The sequence below is a fragment of the Etheostoma cragini genome, chromosome 15 (genome assembly GCF_013103735.1).
Source record: "Etheostoma cragini isolate CJK2018 chromosome 15, CSU_Ecrag_1.0, whole genome shotgun sequence".
NCBI classification, from domain to species: domain Eukaryota; kingdom Metazoa; phylum Chordata; class Actinopteri; order Perciformes; family Percidae; genus Etheostoma; species Etheostoma cragini.
Window position 1 is genome coordinate 9,336,751 of NC_048421.1, and position 20,394 is coordinate 9,357,144.

Genomic DNA, 20,394 nt, shown 5'->3' on the forward strand with positions numbered 1-20,394 from the left:
AATTCAGGGAATTACAAAATAATGTGCACACGGTGGAGAAACCACCACAGAAGAGAAGACAAGTGTATAAAGGGGTTCTCCATAAGTTGTCAAGTGTGGAATATCAAATCCAGTGAATGGGTTGTTTTCATGAAGAGCCAGCTGCAGTCATCGTACTGCCATTACTAGTGCATGTCCATTCCCGATCTCCACTAAGCTTTCCCGCTGCGTATTCCCACCGGGAATATAGTACTCTAATACCTCCTGAACTTCACCACGTTTTGTTTACAGGTATGAACAACACTTCATCCAAAACTCATCATCTGCAGTGTTTGCTGACTCGACATCCGCCGTTTGCCGTCTTGATCCAAAAGGGCCAGCTTTTAAGTTTAAGGCGCAGATCAGTTTAATTAAGAACGAGGGCGCAAAAACTGCTCAGCGCTTTTATTTATACCCACATGCTCCTTGCTGTAGGGCCTAATCGCGACTGTTTCCGTGCCCGTAGCCCCGTTTTTTCCTGGATTTCTACTCGGGGAGTCCACCGCTGCGTCTCCAAGCCCACAGGAGAGCGTGCGCACGGAGCTTATGCTGGAGACAAATGTGTGAGACGTGGTGCGGAAAATATTGGGAAAAAAAGAAAAACTGTTTTATTGTAAGTCTAAACACGCTCCTCCATGGTTATGCAACATCCAGCCTTGGACTGGCATTGCTTACTGTATCAACAGTGAGATCAAATATCGCCAATTCATGGAAATTGTCCAGATATTCCGACCGTGTCGGTTCCTAGCGGTACCTTCAGGCTATATCTGTCACCCGGACTGCTGAGAAAACGCAGCCTCGAGCAGACTACATCAAGTATCGTCCAGTCCCTCCTTTTCTCTGAAGTAGCCTAAACTTCGACTGCGGCAGCTCGGACCTCTTCTAAATCGCAGACGACGAAAGCCCGGAGGGACTCGGGCTAATTACAAGGTCTCCATCTGGGCTCCACGCCCCCTACACCAAGTGTCCCACAGGTCAAAGAGTGCTGCCTTGATCCAGCCCCTTTAATTGAATTGCACGGGGTACACAAGAGACTATATTTGGACCTCCAAATAATTAACTCCAAGCCAAATATAATTGCGTAGGGCTCGTGCATCGCTCCATTCCCTGCAGCGTCCAGTGAGAGGAGATTGTCTCGTTATCTGACCATCATCTGGTCGCTGCAGCAGCGTCGAGACCTGCATGAAATGTGTGCGCTATCCAGGCGCGGTGGGCAACGCGGTGGCTGCAGCCGCCACCATGTTCTGTGCGCTGACAGCCGTCCAGAAGTGAGTATAGTGTATGTACTTGCGTGTGTTGAGAATGTAGCCTATACGCGTGTTAGTGTAAAGTACGCCAAAACCAAATAGAGGTCATTTCCGCTTTTTCTTTCAAAGTAAAAAACTCTATGTGCATGTAAACGCTTAATAAACATTACACCGTTGAGCTACTTCAATGGCATAGCATTTATTGAAAACCAAAGAAGACTGGGGAATGGTCATCTAGGTATTAGTATGAATATATGAATATGTGTCTTCTCAATTATAGAAAGACTTCAGATTTCAGAACTTCAGAACTAACCCTTGCCCTGTTTTACGTCTTTCCTAAAATTGTCATTCTTCCGTTATCCCACCTGCTGCACAAGCAGCTCTCCACAACCTAAAAACCACTGGAACTCGCTGCCTCCCGCCCGCCACACACTCGACAGTCTGACACCATCACAACATTCAAAACTCACCTGCTCAAACTGGGCTACTCACTGTAATACCCTCCCTCTATGTCCGGTTCCCTCTAGCCCTACATATTTATGTTTCCTGATTTGTTATTGTCTGTGGTGGTGTCTTTCCATGTTTCACAATTTTTTTAAATGTTTTGGGCTTTTTTCTTTTGGATTTTAGGTCAGATTCAAACCCAAGCCGCTGTTTTTAACCTATATGATTACTATTTTTACTGCCCTGTAAGGCAACTAAAATAAAATGTATTAATATTATAATTTAGAGTATGGCACCTCTACAATGGCTCAAATTTCAGACGCCAAATTAAAAGCCAGACTGTATGTTGCTACCAGACATCTGTGTATTTACTTTCCTCATTGTGTGGCACATCTGCATCTAGAGGCTCTAAAATGTGAGACTTAACCCAAAAAGTGATTTCTAAAAAAAAAAAAGTAATTTATTTTGAAAATATATGTATGTGCTTCCGTTTTGGTGGTTACCGGTAACTTGATGCTGCTGTCTGTTGGCGAGCAGGGAGGAAAGCAGCTGACTATTTATGGGAGGGGGGGGCGGCAGGGGTACAGTCGAGGCACATGCACGCGCTTGGTAGAGAGAAAAAGACTGAAAGGTAATGAGCACAGGTATTTTCGAGAAGGGTGGGTACGTCTTTTTTGACCGCAATGAGCACACCCTACCTTCAGTTAAACGATGCTTACATTCTTAAGATTCTTAATAAACTCTGCTTTCTTTAATATGTATTACATTTGATACACTGTATTACATCTGCCTTGGTAAGCCAGCTCTTGGGAAGAGTTCCCATTAGAGGCAAATGGAAATGGAATATAATTTCATTTTTTAAAGGAGACTAGCCTACCCTAAATACAAGGTCACTAAACTACTCTAGGTGCTCAAATGGAGGAATATTGGATTATCTTGATTATGAGGGAGGAAAATATTCAATGAACAAAGACTAAAATAATCAACAGCTAAAATAATCGTTAGTTGCAGCCTAGTCTCGCATCGCCAGACCTTCCAGGAGGGTCTGGCGAGTCCGCATAGCATTCCGGGATAAGAGAAAAACCTGCTCTGGTTTATTGGCATTTCTTTAAACCAATAACAATTGTCTTGGTCGGTGCTGACAAATAGCCTCGGCAAGGAACTTGTTTTGGTAAAACGTCTACGTTCAAAGGTTGGTTTAGTCCTGCAATAGAAAACTTTAAACACGAAAAGAGTAACATCCGGCGGAATTTCTGGCAGAACGACAGCAATCCCGGATAAGGAACATTGTGGATATAGACCATAATATAGACTAGTTGCAGCCCTACTATGGATGCCTTAGTTGGCATTGTAGTAAAACCTGCTTGCTTAGACGTGGCAAGTTTCAAAGCTCAAAATGTCATTGCAAAAGTATTTAAAAAAAACATCAAAAAACATGAAACATTTACACTGAACAATACAGTTTTCAAAGTGTGCATGTGTCTGTGTATATGTGTTGTGCACTGTACATGTGTATGCTATGTGTGTATTATTGCATGTGTTTATTATTGTATTATATGTATTTGGGTGGCAGTAGCTCAGTCCGTAGGGAATTGGTTTGGAACCGGAGGGTCGTCAGTTCAAGTGGACCAAAGTATGGAGTGTGGATCGGTAGCTGGAGAGATGCCACTTCACCTCCTGGGCACTGCCAGGTGCCCTTGAGCAAGGCACCATACCCCCCCAACCGCTCAGAGCGCTGGTCCAGCGGCCAGCCCACTCACTCTGACATCTCTCCATTTGTGTATGTATAGGTCCTGAGCATATGTGTGTATTTCAGACCTGTGTGTAGCTATTACTAACAAACAGAGTGTAAATTGTAATTTCCCCACTGGGGATCAATAAACAGTATCAATTATAAAATTAAATTATAATTTATATTGATGCAAGCATGTAGCCTATGCCTGATTTGTGTGTGCCTAAAACTTAAATATGTTCTACACAATAAAAATGTATTCATAAAAGGCGAGTTTTTATTTGAACTGCAGCTACTTGTTTAAGTCTCCCTGTTTAATACACAGGCTCCAAATCACACACGCCATTGGTTTAACCCACTGCTCTCAAAATATTGTAACAAATGTAAGTTGTCTGAAGGTACTTATTTCCACTGCATGTTCGAATGCCCCTTATTTAATGACTTCTGGGTCAGAATATGTAAATAAATTGATGTTATATTCAAGAAACAACAATATCTAACTCCTGTTTAGCTCCTCCAAATTGAGGCTGCTCAAGGTGCTTCTGTTTAATGCAACAAGATGCATTCTTCTCCTGTGGATCTCAGACTCTGTTCCCACTATTTTACTATGGACTCAAAGTGTGTGGGAGCTTCTCCCATTAGAAGGTATTAGCTTTTGGCTCAGAGACACGCCTTTTCGCTTTATCAAAATCTTGGACCCCTTTTTGAACTATATTGGGGAAGATGATGCACAGACTCTTCACAGTGGCCTCTATGTCTAGCATGGTCTGAGATCTCGAAGTATATTTTGCAGATGACATGCAATGGCTACAGTACCTAATTTTGACTGACTACGTTGAGTATGCCTCAGGTGTGCAAACCTTCTATTTGATTTTATTTTGTTTTATTTATTTATCTATTTTTAATTCCTTTTTTGTTGTCTAGCATTTTTTTGTTGTTGTTGTTTTGTTTTGTTAAGAAGTTGCGGGTGGGCTAATAGGAGGGCTTTATTCTTTACTTAATGGCGGTCTTCTTTTATACTGTATGTGCCTTTTAAAAATGTAATAAAGACGTTTATTTAAAATAATAATAATAACAATAACCACAAACCTTTACTACCTATTCAATTAGAAATCTTTATTCTTGATAGTTGGGCCAAGATTAATTTAAATTTTATACCAAAACAAAAAAAAGTTTATTAAAAACTACTTTAACAGGACACACATCCGTTCCAGACCTAATTCACAGGTAAATTAAGATAACTGATGCAGAAATATAGCAAAAGCACAACCACACAACGTCATTAGCCCAAGCTATCCCTCTCTCTATACGGTTACCATGATGAGTCTGTATAGCTGTTTACACTTTTACACAGCACTCTCTAGTGGGCATCTTCTGGATCTGCAGTGTAAACATACTAAACACATCCAGTGGAGCACTCAAATAAACAGGGAAAATTAAGCAAATGTGTGCACTTGTTAGTTTTTTTTCTTCTTTTTCATGATGCTACAGATTTTGGTTGTAAAACACTTCACAATGGGGTTAACTACTGAGGGAGTAGCTACACAGTGGGAACTGGAATTGCATTCGTCCATTAGTTAACTTTTTGGAAGTCTAGCTAGCTAACGCTATTACTAATTATCTATCATTTGATGATGTAGGACTCTGTTATTAAAGCTGTAGTTCAACAGGTCGTAGATTGATACCACTTTAATGTCTGTACAGCACTGTGAATATGTTGTTACAGGCTGTAGCCTAGCAAGCTGGAGCCAAGCAGATGGTTAGCTTAGCCTTAGACTGGAAACTGGAGGGAAGATAGCCTATCCAAAGGAAAACAAGTCTGCCTACCTGCACCTCCGGATCCCATTATTAATGCACTATATAATGGTATGTCGTAAAATCCGCAACGAAAAGTGACATGTTGCAGTTTTAGGAGAGTTTATGTTCCAGTGCTCGGACTTAGCTAGCCACAGTAACGTTAACTTCCTTGTTGGTTGCCTAGCAACCCATCAGGTTTCTTGTAAGCAACCACGAAGCTACTGCGCACAGACAAGAAATAGGGTGTTGAATAAGTGTATTTCCCCAAATCTCAAACTATTTAAAGCAATTTCACCACGCCATACTCATGGAAAATTCATTGAGGTAGGCTAACATAAGAATACATGTATCACTGCAAAACCGTTGTGGGTGCGAAGGTTAGGGTCTTCCGTCTTTCCACAGAGGTCAGGGGTCAACTCATGAGTCCTCCATTTTACCTTTACCTCCAACCTGCTTTTTGCAAGCTAGGAAATTGCCTATCACAGAAATCCCCTATCACAATTTTGTAGGCCTAGTGGTAGTTTGTTAAATTGTATAGCAGAAGTGTCACGTAGCCTATGTTCATTTGGAAAGTTTACACAGAGAAATCAAGATAGCTTTCTATCCTGCAGAAGAAATGGCTAAAAACAGCTATAATCCTAACACATTCTTCATGTGTTTTCTAATGGTCATTCAGCTACAAATACTAGGAAGCTTATTGTTCAAGAAAAAAATTGTAACACAGTATGGAACTTCTGCCAAAGAATGTATAGACGCAAACAGAAACAGTAAGAACGGTTAAGAAGTGAAGCAGAATGAACCCATACCGCTCTGAAGACTCTGACCCTTGAACCCTGACCTCTGCTTCCAACACAGTGCTCATTTGGCAGGTTGTCAACAACCAGGACTGATGAGCGTATAAAACGAAAACGAAAAAAAAAATGCCTTGTTTGTTGCATAGCAGAGTTGGTTCAGGTTTCAGTTACTTTATGTTAGCAGGAAATGCATGCATCTGTTAAATATGGTCTAACATGCAATGTAATGTTAATTTATGTCAAAAGCAAAGGTTTGGATGAGAAACACAAATGCTTTGTATAGCACCTACAAAAAGGCAACTTCAAAATCAGCTTAATAGCTTATGGAATAGACTTTCTGCAATGTAATTCTCAAGATTTTGAACACAAATTTGAAACTCCCGTTTCCACTTTTCCCCATTTTATTCACACACAAGGGAGCTGGTTTTTGACTGTTTTCAGTCTCAGATTTTCAATTTTTATTTGATCTTACTTTTAAAATTTTTTATTTCTGTGTTTCTTCGCATCATTACGTCCCCGTCCCCAAAATCCCAGACAAACACTAACAAAACATAGTGATTAGTGGCATGTTTTCATTTCTTTAGCACTTGTGTCCTTAAGCTGCCTTATCATACAATGACTCTTCCCCCCCTCTATCTGCCTCTTACCCACAGTCCCTAAATGCACCTCCACATATTCTCCTGAGGAAAAAAACAAACACTAATCTCCTCTGTCTCTTCAACAATACAGGCATTTTGACAAAATCAGGGTTGGCTTGGCCTTCTTTTCTTACTTCCCCCACTCAAGTTATTTTGTTTTCCTCAGTTCTTCCGGTAGCGATTCTTTGGCTTTTCACCACAGCCAGTAGCCTCACAGGAGGACAGGCCAGGCTGCTTGCCAGAGTTAATGCTGCTCAGAAGGGCGGGGAGCTCATTGGTGATTGCCCTCTCAATCTTATCCAACAGACAGCCTCCAATGTAAGAGCACTGAGCCGTCAGGGGCTTGAAGTTGGTGACCGGGTTGACTCCAAAGAAGTCACGATAAGCATCGCGGTTGGGCAGGTCAAACTTGCTGACGTTGGTCTTGGCTAGGATGGATTTGAAAATAAAGAACTTGTCCGGGTCGTCCACAATCTCCTTGAAGACTAGTTCAGGGTCACTGAAGAAGCTCATCTTCTCTTTAAAGGTCTGGACGTAGCGGTCTACCAGCAGGCTATGGATGCGCACACGGATGCCATGTTGGCGGATGAAGGCAATTTTGTTCTCCATGCGGTTTTCAATCACCTGGTTCAGATCTTCCAGGAGGGAGATCTCCTCTCGCTTGAAGAGCTCTCGGCTGGTATCAGGTGCATAGTCATATGGCCAGAAAGAGCTGACGTAGACACGGGGGGGTTCAGTGACATTGATGAGGGGTGCTAAGCTCCAAAAGAGTGCTCCATAGACTCTCATTAAGTCCTGGGTGGCCAGGTTGTCAGCCTTGTTTAGGATGATGCGGATCTGGGATTCGCGACCCTTCAATTGCCGGAAGAGCATCTCCAGCTCAAGGCCAACGTCCAGCTTGGTGGGGTCAAACACTACGAAGATCAGGTCAGCACGATCAATGAACCACTGGCAAACATCATTGAAGGGATAGCCTGTCCAAAAGAAGAGAATCAGTAAACCACTAGATACTGAGTTGCCACCAGCTGCTTTGAATTTGAATTGTGGAATTTAAAAACCTGCAAACTGAAGGGAAAACTGTCTGTTTTACCTCTCTCCTGCTGCTTCCGGTTCTCAATGATTCCTGGTGTGTCCACAAAAGTCACACGTTCCAGCAGCTTGTGGGGCATTTCAATACCGATCAGCTTTTCAAGGAAGTTTTGTCCAAACTTCTCCAAAGGAGAAAAGGACCGAGAGCTGTCTGCTGCCATAACAATACCCTCAACAGAGCGAATCTTCTCTCCATGCATAATTACAGTGAACTCAGAGGTAGTAGGTTCAGCTCCTGAAGACAAATTCATGTAAAACAAGAGGGAGAGATTGGACAGAATAGTATCAAGAAGAGCAACAGATTGGGAGACACGTTAAAGAAAGACAATTTGAGTAGATCTAAGCAGAGATTAGAGAGATGTGTATACACATTTAAAGGTTAAACCTGCAATAACTGACATTTGTGTTGTTGTCATTGTGGACACAACATTGATGTATCATCACCTTTTAAGTTTATGGTAAATATTGCATATTCATCCAGCAGTTATGGGACTTCATCATTCACTCTCTTTTAGCTCTGTTTTTGGCCTCTACAAACTCCTGAGGATTCAGGATCTAACTATCAGTTTGTTCACCACTTTAAGTGATCCTTTTCACAATTTTACATTTGTTTCACGTGCCATTTAATACATTGTTATATAAAATATTGATTATGGCCGCATTAAATAAATTAACCAGTGGTGCTAAATTGCCAGAAACCACAGTTGAGCCTTCTTAAAATGTCATTGATCTAATTCAGGAAACCTCTGTGATGCTTTCTGCCCACTTGATTACCACACTAACATTCTTGCACTTACACACTCAATCATGTTGGATTTTGATAAGGCAGCCGCCCCTCCAATGGTCCTGTAGATATATGATGCAATTTTTATCATTATCAACTGAGTAAACCATACCTGTGTAGAGCTGATAGGGGCTGTCGTGCATGCCTAGGAGGTAATTGATCATTGAGGACTTTCCTACACTCCAGGGTCCCAGGAACAGGACCATTGGCTTGGAGGTAATCTCCCCATCTGTTGGGCAAGGAGAGACAAGTTGGGCAAGACGCGACAACAGTGGTTAAAATATCAGAAGTATGGCTAAACGGTGACAAAGAACCTCTCAAGTAGGGCTGGGCAATATGAAGAAAATCAAATATCACGATATTTTTTACCAAATACCAAAATATCGATACAGCAACCATATTGGTGCTTTCACAAATTATTTATACAATAAGACTTTTGATAAATAATCATCAGTAATTTTGATATTATGACTAAGTGGGTAAAGGCAAATAATAGAACAGATACAACAGTCTGGTAAGATTAAAAAAATGACATCACTTTACTGTAATGCAGCCTTTAAAACCAGGAAAGAAAAACACTGATGCCATATTACAATATCCAAAAACTAAGACGATACCTATTCTTATGTTGCAATATCGATATAATATCGATATATTGCCCAGCTCTACTCTCAAGTTCATCCCAAATTGTATTTGAAAAATGAAGAGATAACAAGTCATGCTGGGTTGTTATTTTTGGCTGATAAGAAAAGGTGCAAGAACTTTGAACTGTTCAATATTGAACCTGAACCTGTTGCCATGTTGCCAGAAGAAGCCCATGTTTGCCAACAGTCTCTATTTCCTTTTTGTGCCACATAAAATAGTTTAATAGTCAATATTTTGACTAAAACAATGATCTATCCATAGTGTATCCTGGGGTGGTTTTTGGGATGAACCATACTTGAGGTCTGAGAGACACCAATAAGCATGTCAGGATAGCATTGCCACTCACAAAATGCTGCAGCCATATCTCCGTGACACATCAAAGCAGCGCAATTACTCTGACTTAAGACTCAACAGAGCAAGTTTACAGAGCAAGCTGTATGTCTCATAACAAGCTGCCATGTGTGTTGTGATTGAACATGGTGTTGGGCTGGTAGGGCGCAGGAAAGTTATGTTATAGCTTACTCGTCCAAAGCTCAAGGAATTCAAAAGAAGATGAGGAGAAAAAATATGAAAAAGGACAAAAAAAGAAACAAAGAAAGAAAATGAAAATATCCGCATCTGATTTTAGTGGCTTTTAAAAAAAATGTAAAATATGGAACAGAGTTTGTAACCCTAACCCACTGATAAAAAGTAAATTCTCTCCTAGCCAAACACTGACCATCCTCTCCTCTTAAACCTGTGTGTCTTTTGCTAAAGCCAGAAGTGCACATGCAACCCCCTCCATATTTTACAGTTTACACCCTGCCTTAACAATAAGGTGTCAAATCTCTCAAGTTTGTGCTACAACTTGAAAGATGTATTTACATGTCTTCCCTTTTAGAGAGTTGGAGTTTTGTTTGAGATTTTGAATGAGCAAATGACTCACACATAGTGACTCACACATTTATGAGGACAAATGAAAGGGGGGGGGGGGGTAAGGAAGGGGCTGAGCACTTCAGGCAGTGCCATGCAAAGGTAGGCCCCGCCTTCACCCACCTGTGTCTGAGTTCCCCAGGGTTCGTCCGGGGTAGGCTGTTAGATGAGGGGGGTGGAGGGGATGGGGGTAGGGGACAGGGGAAGGTAGAGTACAGAGAAGTGAAGGTAACAGGAGGTGGAGGAGAGTGAGGGTGTGAGGTCTCTAGAAGCAACAGGGGGGGGTAGAGTAACAATGTGCATGGATCGGTTGGAATCTAGTCCCATATTTGACCTAGTGTGTCAAACATGTCCGTCTACAAATGGATGGTCTGCTTTGTGGCCACTGGCCAGTGAATCTTTTTTGTTTTTTTACTCTGTTCTACAAAATCTAAAAAGCCACAAGAGGGCGAGCTTTCTTTCATTGTGGGAAAGTAGAGTTTGTTCCTGGCAGTTCAGTGTGCAGGCTAGAGGTTGGAGTTTACTCATTTAAAAATCAAACAAGGACAATAAAAAAAGAATTGGAGGGAAAATAATATATCATGAATGGCGTGAATTAGAGAAAATACCATAATTTTTATCTGAACCAATAGGGTTTTAGAAAAACAACTGATTGCAGTGTGTGATTAAAACTAAATATTTACACATACTTTGTTACTATTTCTGTGCCCACATACTTACAAATGACCTTGAAAGATATTCATACGTATAAAATAGCACAAAGTCCTCTCATGTAACAGTGAGTCTGAAAGCCCAAAGAATGGAAAAAATAAAAGACTTGTCTGCTATGTATTGTTTTAATGTGTGTGTGTGTGTGTATGTGTGTGTGTGTGTGTGTGTAAACAAGTCACCAAATCAACCCAAACCAAAAAACCCACACATCAGAACAAAAGTGCAGACGTGGCAGAAGCCTCAGTGATACCTGAGATCTCGTGCTGCCTCAGCTCATTGTACTTGTAGGCCTGCTCCATCGGCTTGATTGATGTGTGGTAGATCTTCCGCAACCTCTCTATAGCCGCTGGATGACAAGAAAGGTTGAAAGGATAATGAGTAAATATGTTAGATAAGGGGGGGGGGGGGGGTCAGACTTCAAGGGGTCCTGACCCCACGTTTACTATGTTACATGCTTCTGTTTAGTAGCCTACACACTGTAATAACCAACCACCTTCCTTGATTATGTGTTGCATAAATAATCGAAGATTAGGACGTTTGCTAAAAAGAAATCAGGTAAAGAGATTTATATTGATTTGTATTCAACAGCTTTACATGCTTAATTGAACCAACTTCAATGTGTCAGATGTAGTATCTTTACAAAGCACACGTCTGTTGAATCTCTGATCCTCACCTGCATAGTCTCCGGCTTTTTCCTCAGTTGCAAGCCGCAGCGTTTCGTCGATGTGAGATCTATCCCTGAGGACGGAGATGAAATCTTTTTCTTCTTCTTCTTCTTCTTCTGTGAAGACAACATTAACAAAATGTTACTTGGCTTAATTCCTCAGGGTATATATTTAATGATCTGATGACATGGATGATGGCAGTGGACCCAGGTGCAAACCAATCCAGTGATGGTTGCAGCCAGTCATAGTGATCAACAAAGCTGAGCTACAGAGGCCAACGGTGCAGCTATTTCTGGATGCTCGTCAATCAACACATTTTGGGTCTTAATATGCATCACCTCTGCTGCCAATTTAAGTGCGACACATGGATAATTGATAATAAGCAGTGGGTGACTGGATGCCAACTTTAGACGTTGAAAATATTTGAGCTGTCAGGATCAAATGTTTCCAACCTGAGCTTCGACTTTATCAGCAACCACAGGCACACTAAATGCCTCTTCTACAACGTCTTTTCCACTCTCTTCTTTTCCATCTACATCTTTGTCTTATTTTTGTAAATACACAACCCTACTGCATGATAGCACCCATGGCATGTTTGCACCTGGCAAGCACGATCACTAGCTATGCATAAATAACTGACACTTGTTGGTGATAAGAGTGTGGCAGACATCCTGCTGCGTGATACATGTACAAAGGCCACAGGGAAATTTTAAACATTCATTGATAACAAGACATAACTTCCCCTTGTGTGTGCACTACATATGTCACATTTCTATGTCACATTGTGCAAGAAAAGCATGAGATCATCTTTTACTTTTCATGAATTTATGGAGCTAGAAAGAGGAACAAAGACATTCATCCTTTTTAATTTTTGTTAGGTTCTCTATGCAAGAAATGGGTGGCTTTCCTTCAACGTGCAGTCATACATTTGGGGATTTTTTCCAAAATGGCTTACATTTTTGCACCCCACAATGTGCATGGGTGTGGTATTTCAATGACTCATCCCCCCCCCATTGTATGTGTGTGTGTGTGTGTGTGTTTGTGTTTGTGTGTGTGTGTGTGTGTGTGTGTGTGTGTGTGTGTGTGTGTGTGTGTGTGTGTGTGTGTGTGTGTTAGAGGGAGAGAATCCAAAATCCTAATTTATTTCTCTTAATTTAGAAAGCAAACGCTGAAACTAAAAAAAGACATTTATTTTGCACCACCATGGGCTTTATAGCAACAGCAAGGATAAGGGATGCCAAGAGAGAGAGAGATGGGGAGAGAGAAAGAGAGAGAGAGAGAGAGTGAAGAAGAGGGACTTCCCCAGTTTCATTACGGACTGGGAGGACAACTCAGAGCTGGGCTGAGTGTTCCCATCAGTAACATACACGATGAGACAATGATGTACAATCCTGTTTTTTCTCTTCTATATTTACCCACCTATCACAGACTTATCACACTGTGAGGCCTGTCCTTGTGTGTCCAGGACTTAGAACAACCCTTTTTGTGACGCCTCCCACACAATCGTGCCTCAGACAAACCTGCTACGGCTATGAGCTATATATAGGAGGAGTGGGGAAGTCTTCCTGGTTCACACTTCCATGTCCCTGGAGAGTTATGGGTCTGTGTGTTCCAGCTATCAGATATTCCCTTAATAGTGTTGTTAGGGAATTTTAAAAGGTATTTAAACCATGGTATTGGAATATTAAAGCTGATAGGAGCAGCTGTAAGGATGATTAACCACAGCCAAATAATAGTAAATCAGACTGTGTAAAACACACGGTACAATCTGAATATAGAGCTTGTTATACAAACACATCATCTGGATACTTCCTGTCAGCACAGGCCAGTTAAATTTAGTATACTGGCACAGGAAACATATTAAGATTCAAAATCAATCCTTGACTTGATAACAATATAGAACGTTTGATATAACCTCCTCAGCTGCACATCCCTCCCTAAAAAAAATTACAAACTTATAGTAAATAATGTTTAGATGAAAAGGCCTGCATGGTAGATTAGAAAGCATGAAAAGTTGCCACTGTTGCCTAGGACACGACCCTCCGGTCTCAGCTGGATGGCAAAAGCCCAGGCCATGCCTGCAATACTCATCACCCATCAAAAGCTGACTGGTGTGAAGCCAAAGCATGTGATGGGGGAAAGTCAAACGTTTTTTTGCAGACATCTGAGACATTGATCATTTTATGTGACGGTGTAAAGTCATGTAAACACCTAACCATCTCCATTACCCCTCTCTCAGCAACTTCACCAAAGTCCTTTTTAATATTATGATAAGATGTTGACAAATTGTTTTTCTGGAGTCATAACCAAATAATGTGCAATGACAAGGTTTTCTCCAATTTGATAGATTGAATGCAAATATTTGAGAGATTTTCTGTCAAATGGCATAATCAAAGTGACTATTTTGCCAAATGTTTGCTTGACGTATGCCACCCGTTAACATGTGTGTATGTATCTTGATTTTAAAAGGACTATACATAAACATGGTAACCTCATTGCCGACATTCTGGACATGAAGCTAACTTTATTTTGTTAATATTAATGAACCAAGGGTATTTAAAGAAGAAATATATTCATATTAATAACATGAACTTGGGTCAATGAAGGTGTCTGACAACTGAAGGAGACAAAGAAAAGTGTCTCCATTCATGAATAATCAATGAATCAAATGATCTTAAAGCATATCAACCCACGGAAAGCAAAAAAGATCATTTCAGTATAGCATGTGCACAAGTAAACAATAATGTCAAGACCATAAAAGACCCCCCACAATGACATCTGGCTCAGGCTTTAACTGAGACAGTTGGTCTTTTGCAGTGTAGCAGCAGTGACACACGCTGCTGGTTAGGGACAACACAGCACCGCTGATTCTCCCCGAGTCAACTTGCTAAAAATAAGCCTGTGTAGTGTTGCTCCAAGCATGATGCATGAACAAGACAAACCATAAGGTTAGCAGGGAAAATAAAAAGAGGGCATGAGTAATGTTGAAAATCCATAAAAAGATTCAATGTCTGATCTATACCTGCCACTACGTATTTAAATGTGCAAAAAGCCACGTGGGTAGTTATTCAGAACAAGTATTTTCAAGGTGGTACAGTAGGATGTGTTGCTAAAAAAGAGGATGTACTGTGTGTGTATATATATATATATATACATATACACACACATATTGAAAATTTAGTCAAAGAGAAACATTGCAAAAGACAGAATTTAAAAAAAATTGAACAAAAGATTTGGCACAAGATGATATAAGTTACACAAAGAAGTGCTTTTTGTTTGTTTGAGAGATATCAGTTTTCAGAGAACATCGGGGAATGATTGAACTTTTGAGGAACATGTCCCAACTCTTCACTGTCCCTTCAGCTCACAAAGCTTACTCAAGATTCTGTAACTTGACTCATCACTCAGGAGAGTTGTGACTTTTAACACAAGCCTCTTGAGTGGGCCTTAACTGCTTGGAGTGTGTTAACACCTCCCAATCCAGTCAATCCCTGATGGAATCCCTGGGACAGAGGTCTGCAAAGATCACGGAGGTACTGTTGCCCGCAGAGGGCGGGCCTTGCATCAGCGGTCAAAATTAACCCTGCAGGCGCCAGGGGAGTTGAACTCTGGACATCTGCAACCAGGACCATGTGTCCTCACTGAGCCCGTTGCCACACAACCCTCCCTCAGTTTGGAGAAACATTCTGGTGGCATCAGCACATCCAGAAGGAATGCTGGTGATTTAAGCCTACCACGGCCTCAGCAGCTGGGTGAGTCATGCCTCAACTACAGATCCTTGTGTGGAGGCTATTCAATCATCAGACGGAATGTCAATCAACAAAACTTCTGTGCAAATATGTTGCTCAAGTTTAAAGACGCCCCTTACTTTTGCCAGATATTTGACTATGACTATCAATAGGCATATACACATTTATACACATAAACACATGTACCCCTAACAAATTTTTCACGTCACTCTGCTAAGGGGAGAATGCTTTGTACTTCCTTGAAATAATGTAATAAGTTGTTCATGTGCAAGTAACATCATTGTTTGTAACATCACAAATTGGGGAGCCAATCACTAGCCAACGTCCAAATACATAGCTAGTTAAAAGGAAATGGAGACAAATTAAAAATAGAATACATCTTGAGCACTGTCAACTAGTTCAGACAATCATAAGCATATTACTCTGCAAGTGCTAGAAATTACATATTGAACTAAACAAAATGCATTTCAATGTAGTCAAAATTTACAACCAGGGGTTACCCTAAAATGCATTTTGTTTTTATGTGGACAAGAATGTGTGGGTGCTATTGTGTATTGGCACAAAGGACATGTGCATAGTGTATTTACACTGCATATATTATGTATCTGGGTATGTGTTAACCCCCTGGATCATGTTCTACTTGCAGCACAGTGGAGGTAAATTGAATTATGAACATGATGAGGGTGAAAGGCCTGGAACCCACAGTCAGATAATTTATCCTGCACCAGGGGAGATTCAGGCAACCTAAACTAAAGACCAGGGGGCTCTTCTGAAAAGATCCATGAAGAGGCTTTGGTTTAATTTTAAACATGGTGGACAATTTTACATGAGGACCGATTTGTAAAATACCAAGCGACATAAATAGCAATAATGTGACGAACATGCCAATTTCCTTGCACATGTTAGAAGGACCTTGTATATACATTTCACCAAAAAACAAAGCTCAATGAATGCGAAATAAACCTAATCCGTACAAATGCACATGATTCTTCCTCCAGCAAGGGTCAGAGGTGTAAGAGCAGTCAGCAGAGCTTGTGTAGGGCGTGGTGAGAAAAGACCACCAAATGCAACAGGTGGCACAGCTTGTGGAGCTAGTACTACACCGTAGACAAAAATAGACCCACAATGGGTCAAAAGATGGACAGAGGAGGGAGAGGAATGGCTGGTTCCTATTTTAGCCAGTGTGGAGACTCAGAGACATCTACATCCCTTAGAGTTAATTGTGTAATGTAACCAAATAAGAGCTACTGTACCCGGACTGCCAGGACTGCTCATGTAAGTTTCAGTAGGCTACTGATACTTAGCAAACAAACCACACAATGGTTTTCTTTGTATCTCAGGCATTTTACATTACAAATACAGTTCAAATACAATTCAGTATTTCTACATTATGGGCCCTATTTTAACAATCTAAGCGCACGGTGTGAAGCGCATGGCGCAGGTACGTTTAGTGCCTGTCCAAATCCTTTTTACTAGTTTGACAGAGGAAAAAATTGTCCATGTGCGGCAGGCAAATGGTTCAAAAGCGTTCTACTTAGTGTTTTCATTAATTCATAGGTGTGTTTTGGGCGTACCATAAACCAAGCAGAGTGTCATGTCCCATTCCATTCAAAAGCAAGGTGCGTTTGTACCTTGGCGCATTGCTATTATAGCAGATTTGCGCCTTCATATTTTTATTTGTAATCTTTTGCATGTTTCCGCTTCTTTGTGTGTGTGTTTAACAAGCATAGTGTGCGCGCTGTGCACAAGCCTAGGCACATTTTACTAATTCACTTTTAAAATAACAATAAAATGCTGCGCTAATGACTTTAGATCAGGCTTTTGTTGGTCAATGATACGATCACCTCCCTGCCACAAGATGGCAACATGCCAAGAATTTACCTGAACACACCTCCTTGTAAGACCAGCAAGCCCATGGGCGCAAAGATGGACGCAGGTGCATACATTTTGCTAATTAAACGACATGGGCGCTGGACGGGTAATTGACAACTGCATTGGTTGTAGTTGTGGTTGTAGCAAACATGTAGTTGAGTGACAGGCTTAAAGGAAGGCGCAATGGCAAAGGCACTTCACCCTGAGGTGTTGATCTGAAGCCTCTATCCCTGCTCTCCTGTTCAAAAGCCAGGAGAGGACATCAGGTGCCCTTGGGACTGGGGGGGCTTGACTTAAGGAGGGGTATGTTGTTAGGCAGTTGAGTTTGACTGGTGTCCCTTCTTCTACTACTACCAACGTAGGGATGTCCCAGACATGCCACATACCATCAGAGGGGATCTCTTGGGGAAAGTGTCCCTTTAAAATTTTACGTCTCCCCTCTGCAAAGTGAGGAGGCCAAATATGTTCTTACTGTATCAAGGTTACCACTCAAGTAACAACACACTGGTGTGAAAAACTAATCAAGGTCTCAAAGAGGTAATGTAGACTGTGACATGTCAACAAAAGTCAGCTCCCTGAGTGTTTTAGAATTTTAGCTGAATGATGTAACTACACTTCCACTAATTAAATTTATTTTATGTAGTATTAGCAGCTTTCTTAAACTGCTTTTACACTCAAACACCACATTGGAAATCAGACACTGAACATGGCTTCAATCCTCATTTGGTCAGTCAGTGCCATTCACACTCGTTAGTGTAGGGTTTCTGGCAATCCTATAATAACCCAATAGTTACTCTAGCAACCTATGTTTACTCCTACATGATGAGTGAGCAGCATCATGGAGTCAGGTTGGTCATTTAACAGTATGTTGACCCATTTGCACAAACAAAAAAACAGGGTTTCTCTGCTCCTTTCTTTGTCATTAAAGATGGAAGCTATTTAACACCTGCGGGTAAATGATTTTAAAGGAAATATTATGGCAGAGTCAGATAAATAATCCAGGCCTGGCAGATCGAACAGGCCTTACTACACCTGAAGCTTTGTTCACACTGCTATACCAGAGCCTAAAGTTTCCTAACCATACACAAAGGAGGAGGAATGCAAAACTATATTTTACCAAAATTATTCTTTCTATCATGTCTACAATATTCAAAGCCACAGTGTCCTTGCTTTACATCAAAATGTGGACGATTGTACTGATGCAATTGACTGGCTTCAGTCTTTAAATTTGTTTAAGACTGATGAGTGACAAAACTTAATGTAAGCCATCAAGAACATCAAGATTACCTTGTCTTGTGTAGGCCATGCTGCTGCTGTCAGCTGTATTTCTCACAAAATATGCACAAAATCTACAAAATGATGGTTTTGGGATATAACATTTATGTCTTTGCTTTTTGGACCAGAAAATCTGCACAGCCCAGGGCTGTTAGGCAACCCGTGATGGCAAAACATTTTTTTCCTTTCCTTTAGAAGATTACCTTTTAATGCTCATCTCTGCAATGTTAGTTAATTAAATGTAGTCCCTGACATGAACTAATCAATAACACAAACAATTGCACACTTATATGCACTGATATTTGTTCATAACCGGCAGGTATTGGAATCAAAACTCCTGTGTGCTCTGCAGCAGCAACAACAAAAAACAATACATGGTATGCACACGCAGTGGACAGAGGCCACCAAAAGATGCATTGACCTGCAGAAGGGGTCCATCAAGGCACGAGTTGCAGCCAAAACCTGTCCCCTCCTGCCTGGAGAATGCATGTCCTTATAAGGCCAACTGCTGGGAATAAATTGCGATTGTGACAGTGCAGAGTGACAGCAGCTGCGCAGTGTATCTAAAGGGAAGCATGGGCTGGTGGGGTGAGGTGTCAGGAGGGAAGGGGAGTCGAATGGAGGGAGGGAGGTACTGCAGTGAACAGTGTTGGGTTTCAGGAGGCCTTCCAATCTTAGACACCTGACAGCAGCCTGGAATATGGAGGCCTGGGCCCGGGCTGTGGAGCTGAACGCTACCCAAGGACGGACAAGGGTGACGAACAAGGGTGACGGACAAGGGTAACACCACACACTCAAGTCCAGACCCAGTAACCAGTCCTCATTTTTAGAATGGGCACTCTTGGAGAAGTTCTTGACACTCAACTCCAGAGGTGCCCTGTAATCACATTTGTTGTGAGATTGTCACAACCCCTGTAGTTTATGATGCTATGGATTATTATCAAAGGAAATGTTGCCCCTTGTAGGTGTTTCAAGTCTGAAGTAACTCTTCTGAACCAAGTGAAAAATAAAGTTCAAGATTGAAGCAGAGAGATCCCATCAATGATTGCAGGGGTATGTGACAAAAAGCTCAGTGTCCATTCAAGCTTCTGGGTGGCTGTCCTCTCCTTGGTAAGACTTTCCATCGGCTGGTGCCATGCGTTAGGACAGCTGACATGATGTCAGTCCACAGGAGAGGCTGAACTCTAGTTTGACTGCTCTACTTTGTAAAGTCACCAAAATGAATGAGAAGACATTTGTTCATACATTAACAGTGTTAGGGATTAGAGTGGTGTGTTTGTTTTGGATATAATGATTAAAAAGACAACAAAGAGCCACTTAAATCTGTGTTTGTACTGGGTGCCAACAGTTTAATTATAAACTGAGACAGATTTGAAATAGTCCTGCTTGGTGGCAAAGAAAGACCGGGCTGTCTGTCCTCAGCTGGTGTCCCTATGACTGTCTCTGAAGCCAGTGCCAGTCCTCCTCAAACTGCCCCCACATCTGATTCTCTGAAGGGCCATGGTATGATCAAGCCAACAGAGCAATCATTAAACACATATTGAACTTGACTCTTAACTTACACTGCATCACTATTTCATCCATCCGCAGCATTTGTATACAAGCACTTCTCCTGCCCATAATGCACCAATCAACATAAAATACAAGGAAAACACCAGATGTTTAAGCAAAATGCTTACTAAAAGTCTTACCTGCTGTTGCCTGCAAATGCAGCAGGGAGAGAAAACAGCAGATCAAGACTGCACCCTTCATGATGGCTGCCAGGAGAACTCTGATAGTCACACAGACTATATATACCAAGGCAGGAAGGTTAAAGGGCATGCAGAGAGAAGAGGCGGGGCATAGAGAGGGCCAGTTGGTGAAGCGGCTGAGACCTGTCTGTGCCATAGGGGCTCTATGTGTACAAGCAGCTGACTCTCCTTTTTAGAGAGGTCACAGGATGATCCTCAGATTTTTGTACCAAGCCCTGGCTTAATGTTTTAGTGCTGAATCAAAAAACTTCTCACAAATGATAATTTTGCA

General features: G+C 41.4%; 2 protein-coding genes across 8 annotated transcripts in view; both read right to left on the minus strand.

Moving 5' to 3' along the window:
* Positions 1-1,320, minus strand: part of LOC117958663 (adenylate cyclase type 9-like) — a 29,819-nt gene extending 28,499 nt beyond the window's left edge. For both annotated transcript variants that reach the window (XM_034895193.1, XM_034895192.1), the window contains exon 1: positions 1-1,320. This exon is cut by the window's left edge and continues 2,233 nt beyond it. The gene's annotated coding sequence lies outside the window, so the exon portion shown is untranslated.
* Positions 1,321-6,504: 5,184 nt separating this feature from the next.
* On the minus strand, positions 6,505-20,189 carry srl (sarcalumenin). 6 transcript variants are annotated; one of them, XM_034894961.1, is made up of 7 exons: positions 20,064-20,189; positions 11,485-11,592; positions 11,062-11,157; positions 10,224-10,259; positions 8,656-8,772; positions 7,761-7,994; positions 6,505-7,644 (listed from the first exon to the last, which is right to left on the minus strand). In XM_034894961.1, the coding sequence occupies exons 1-7, from the start codon at positions 20,122-20,124 to the stop codon at positions 6,833-6,835; spliced, it is 1,464 nt and encodes a 487-aa protein (XP_034750852.1). In that variant the 5' UTR covers positions 20,125-20,189; the 3' UTR covers positions 6,505-6,832. The 6 variants fall into 6 exon arrangements, with proteins under 6 accessions (XP_034750852.1, XP_034750854.1, XP_034750853.1 ...); XM_034894963.1 differs by having other exon boundaries at positions 11,485-11,586; positions 20,064-20,160; XM_034894962.1 differs by having other exon boundaries at positions 11,485-11,589; positions 20,064-20,149.
* Positions 20,190-20,394: the final 205 nt, after the last annotated feature.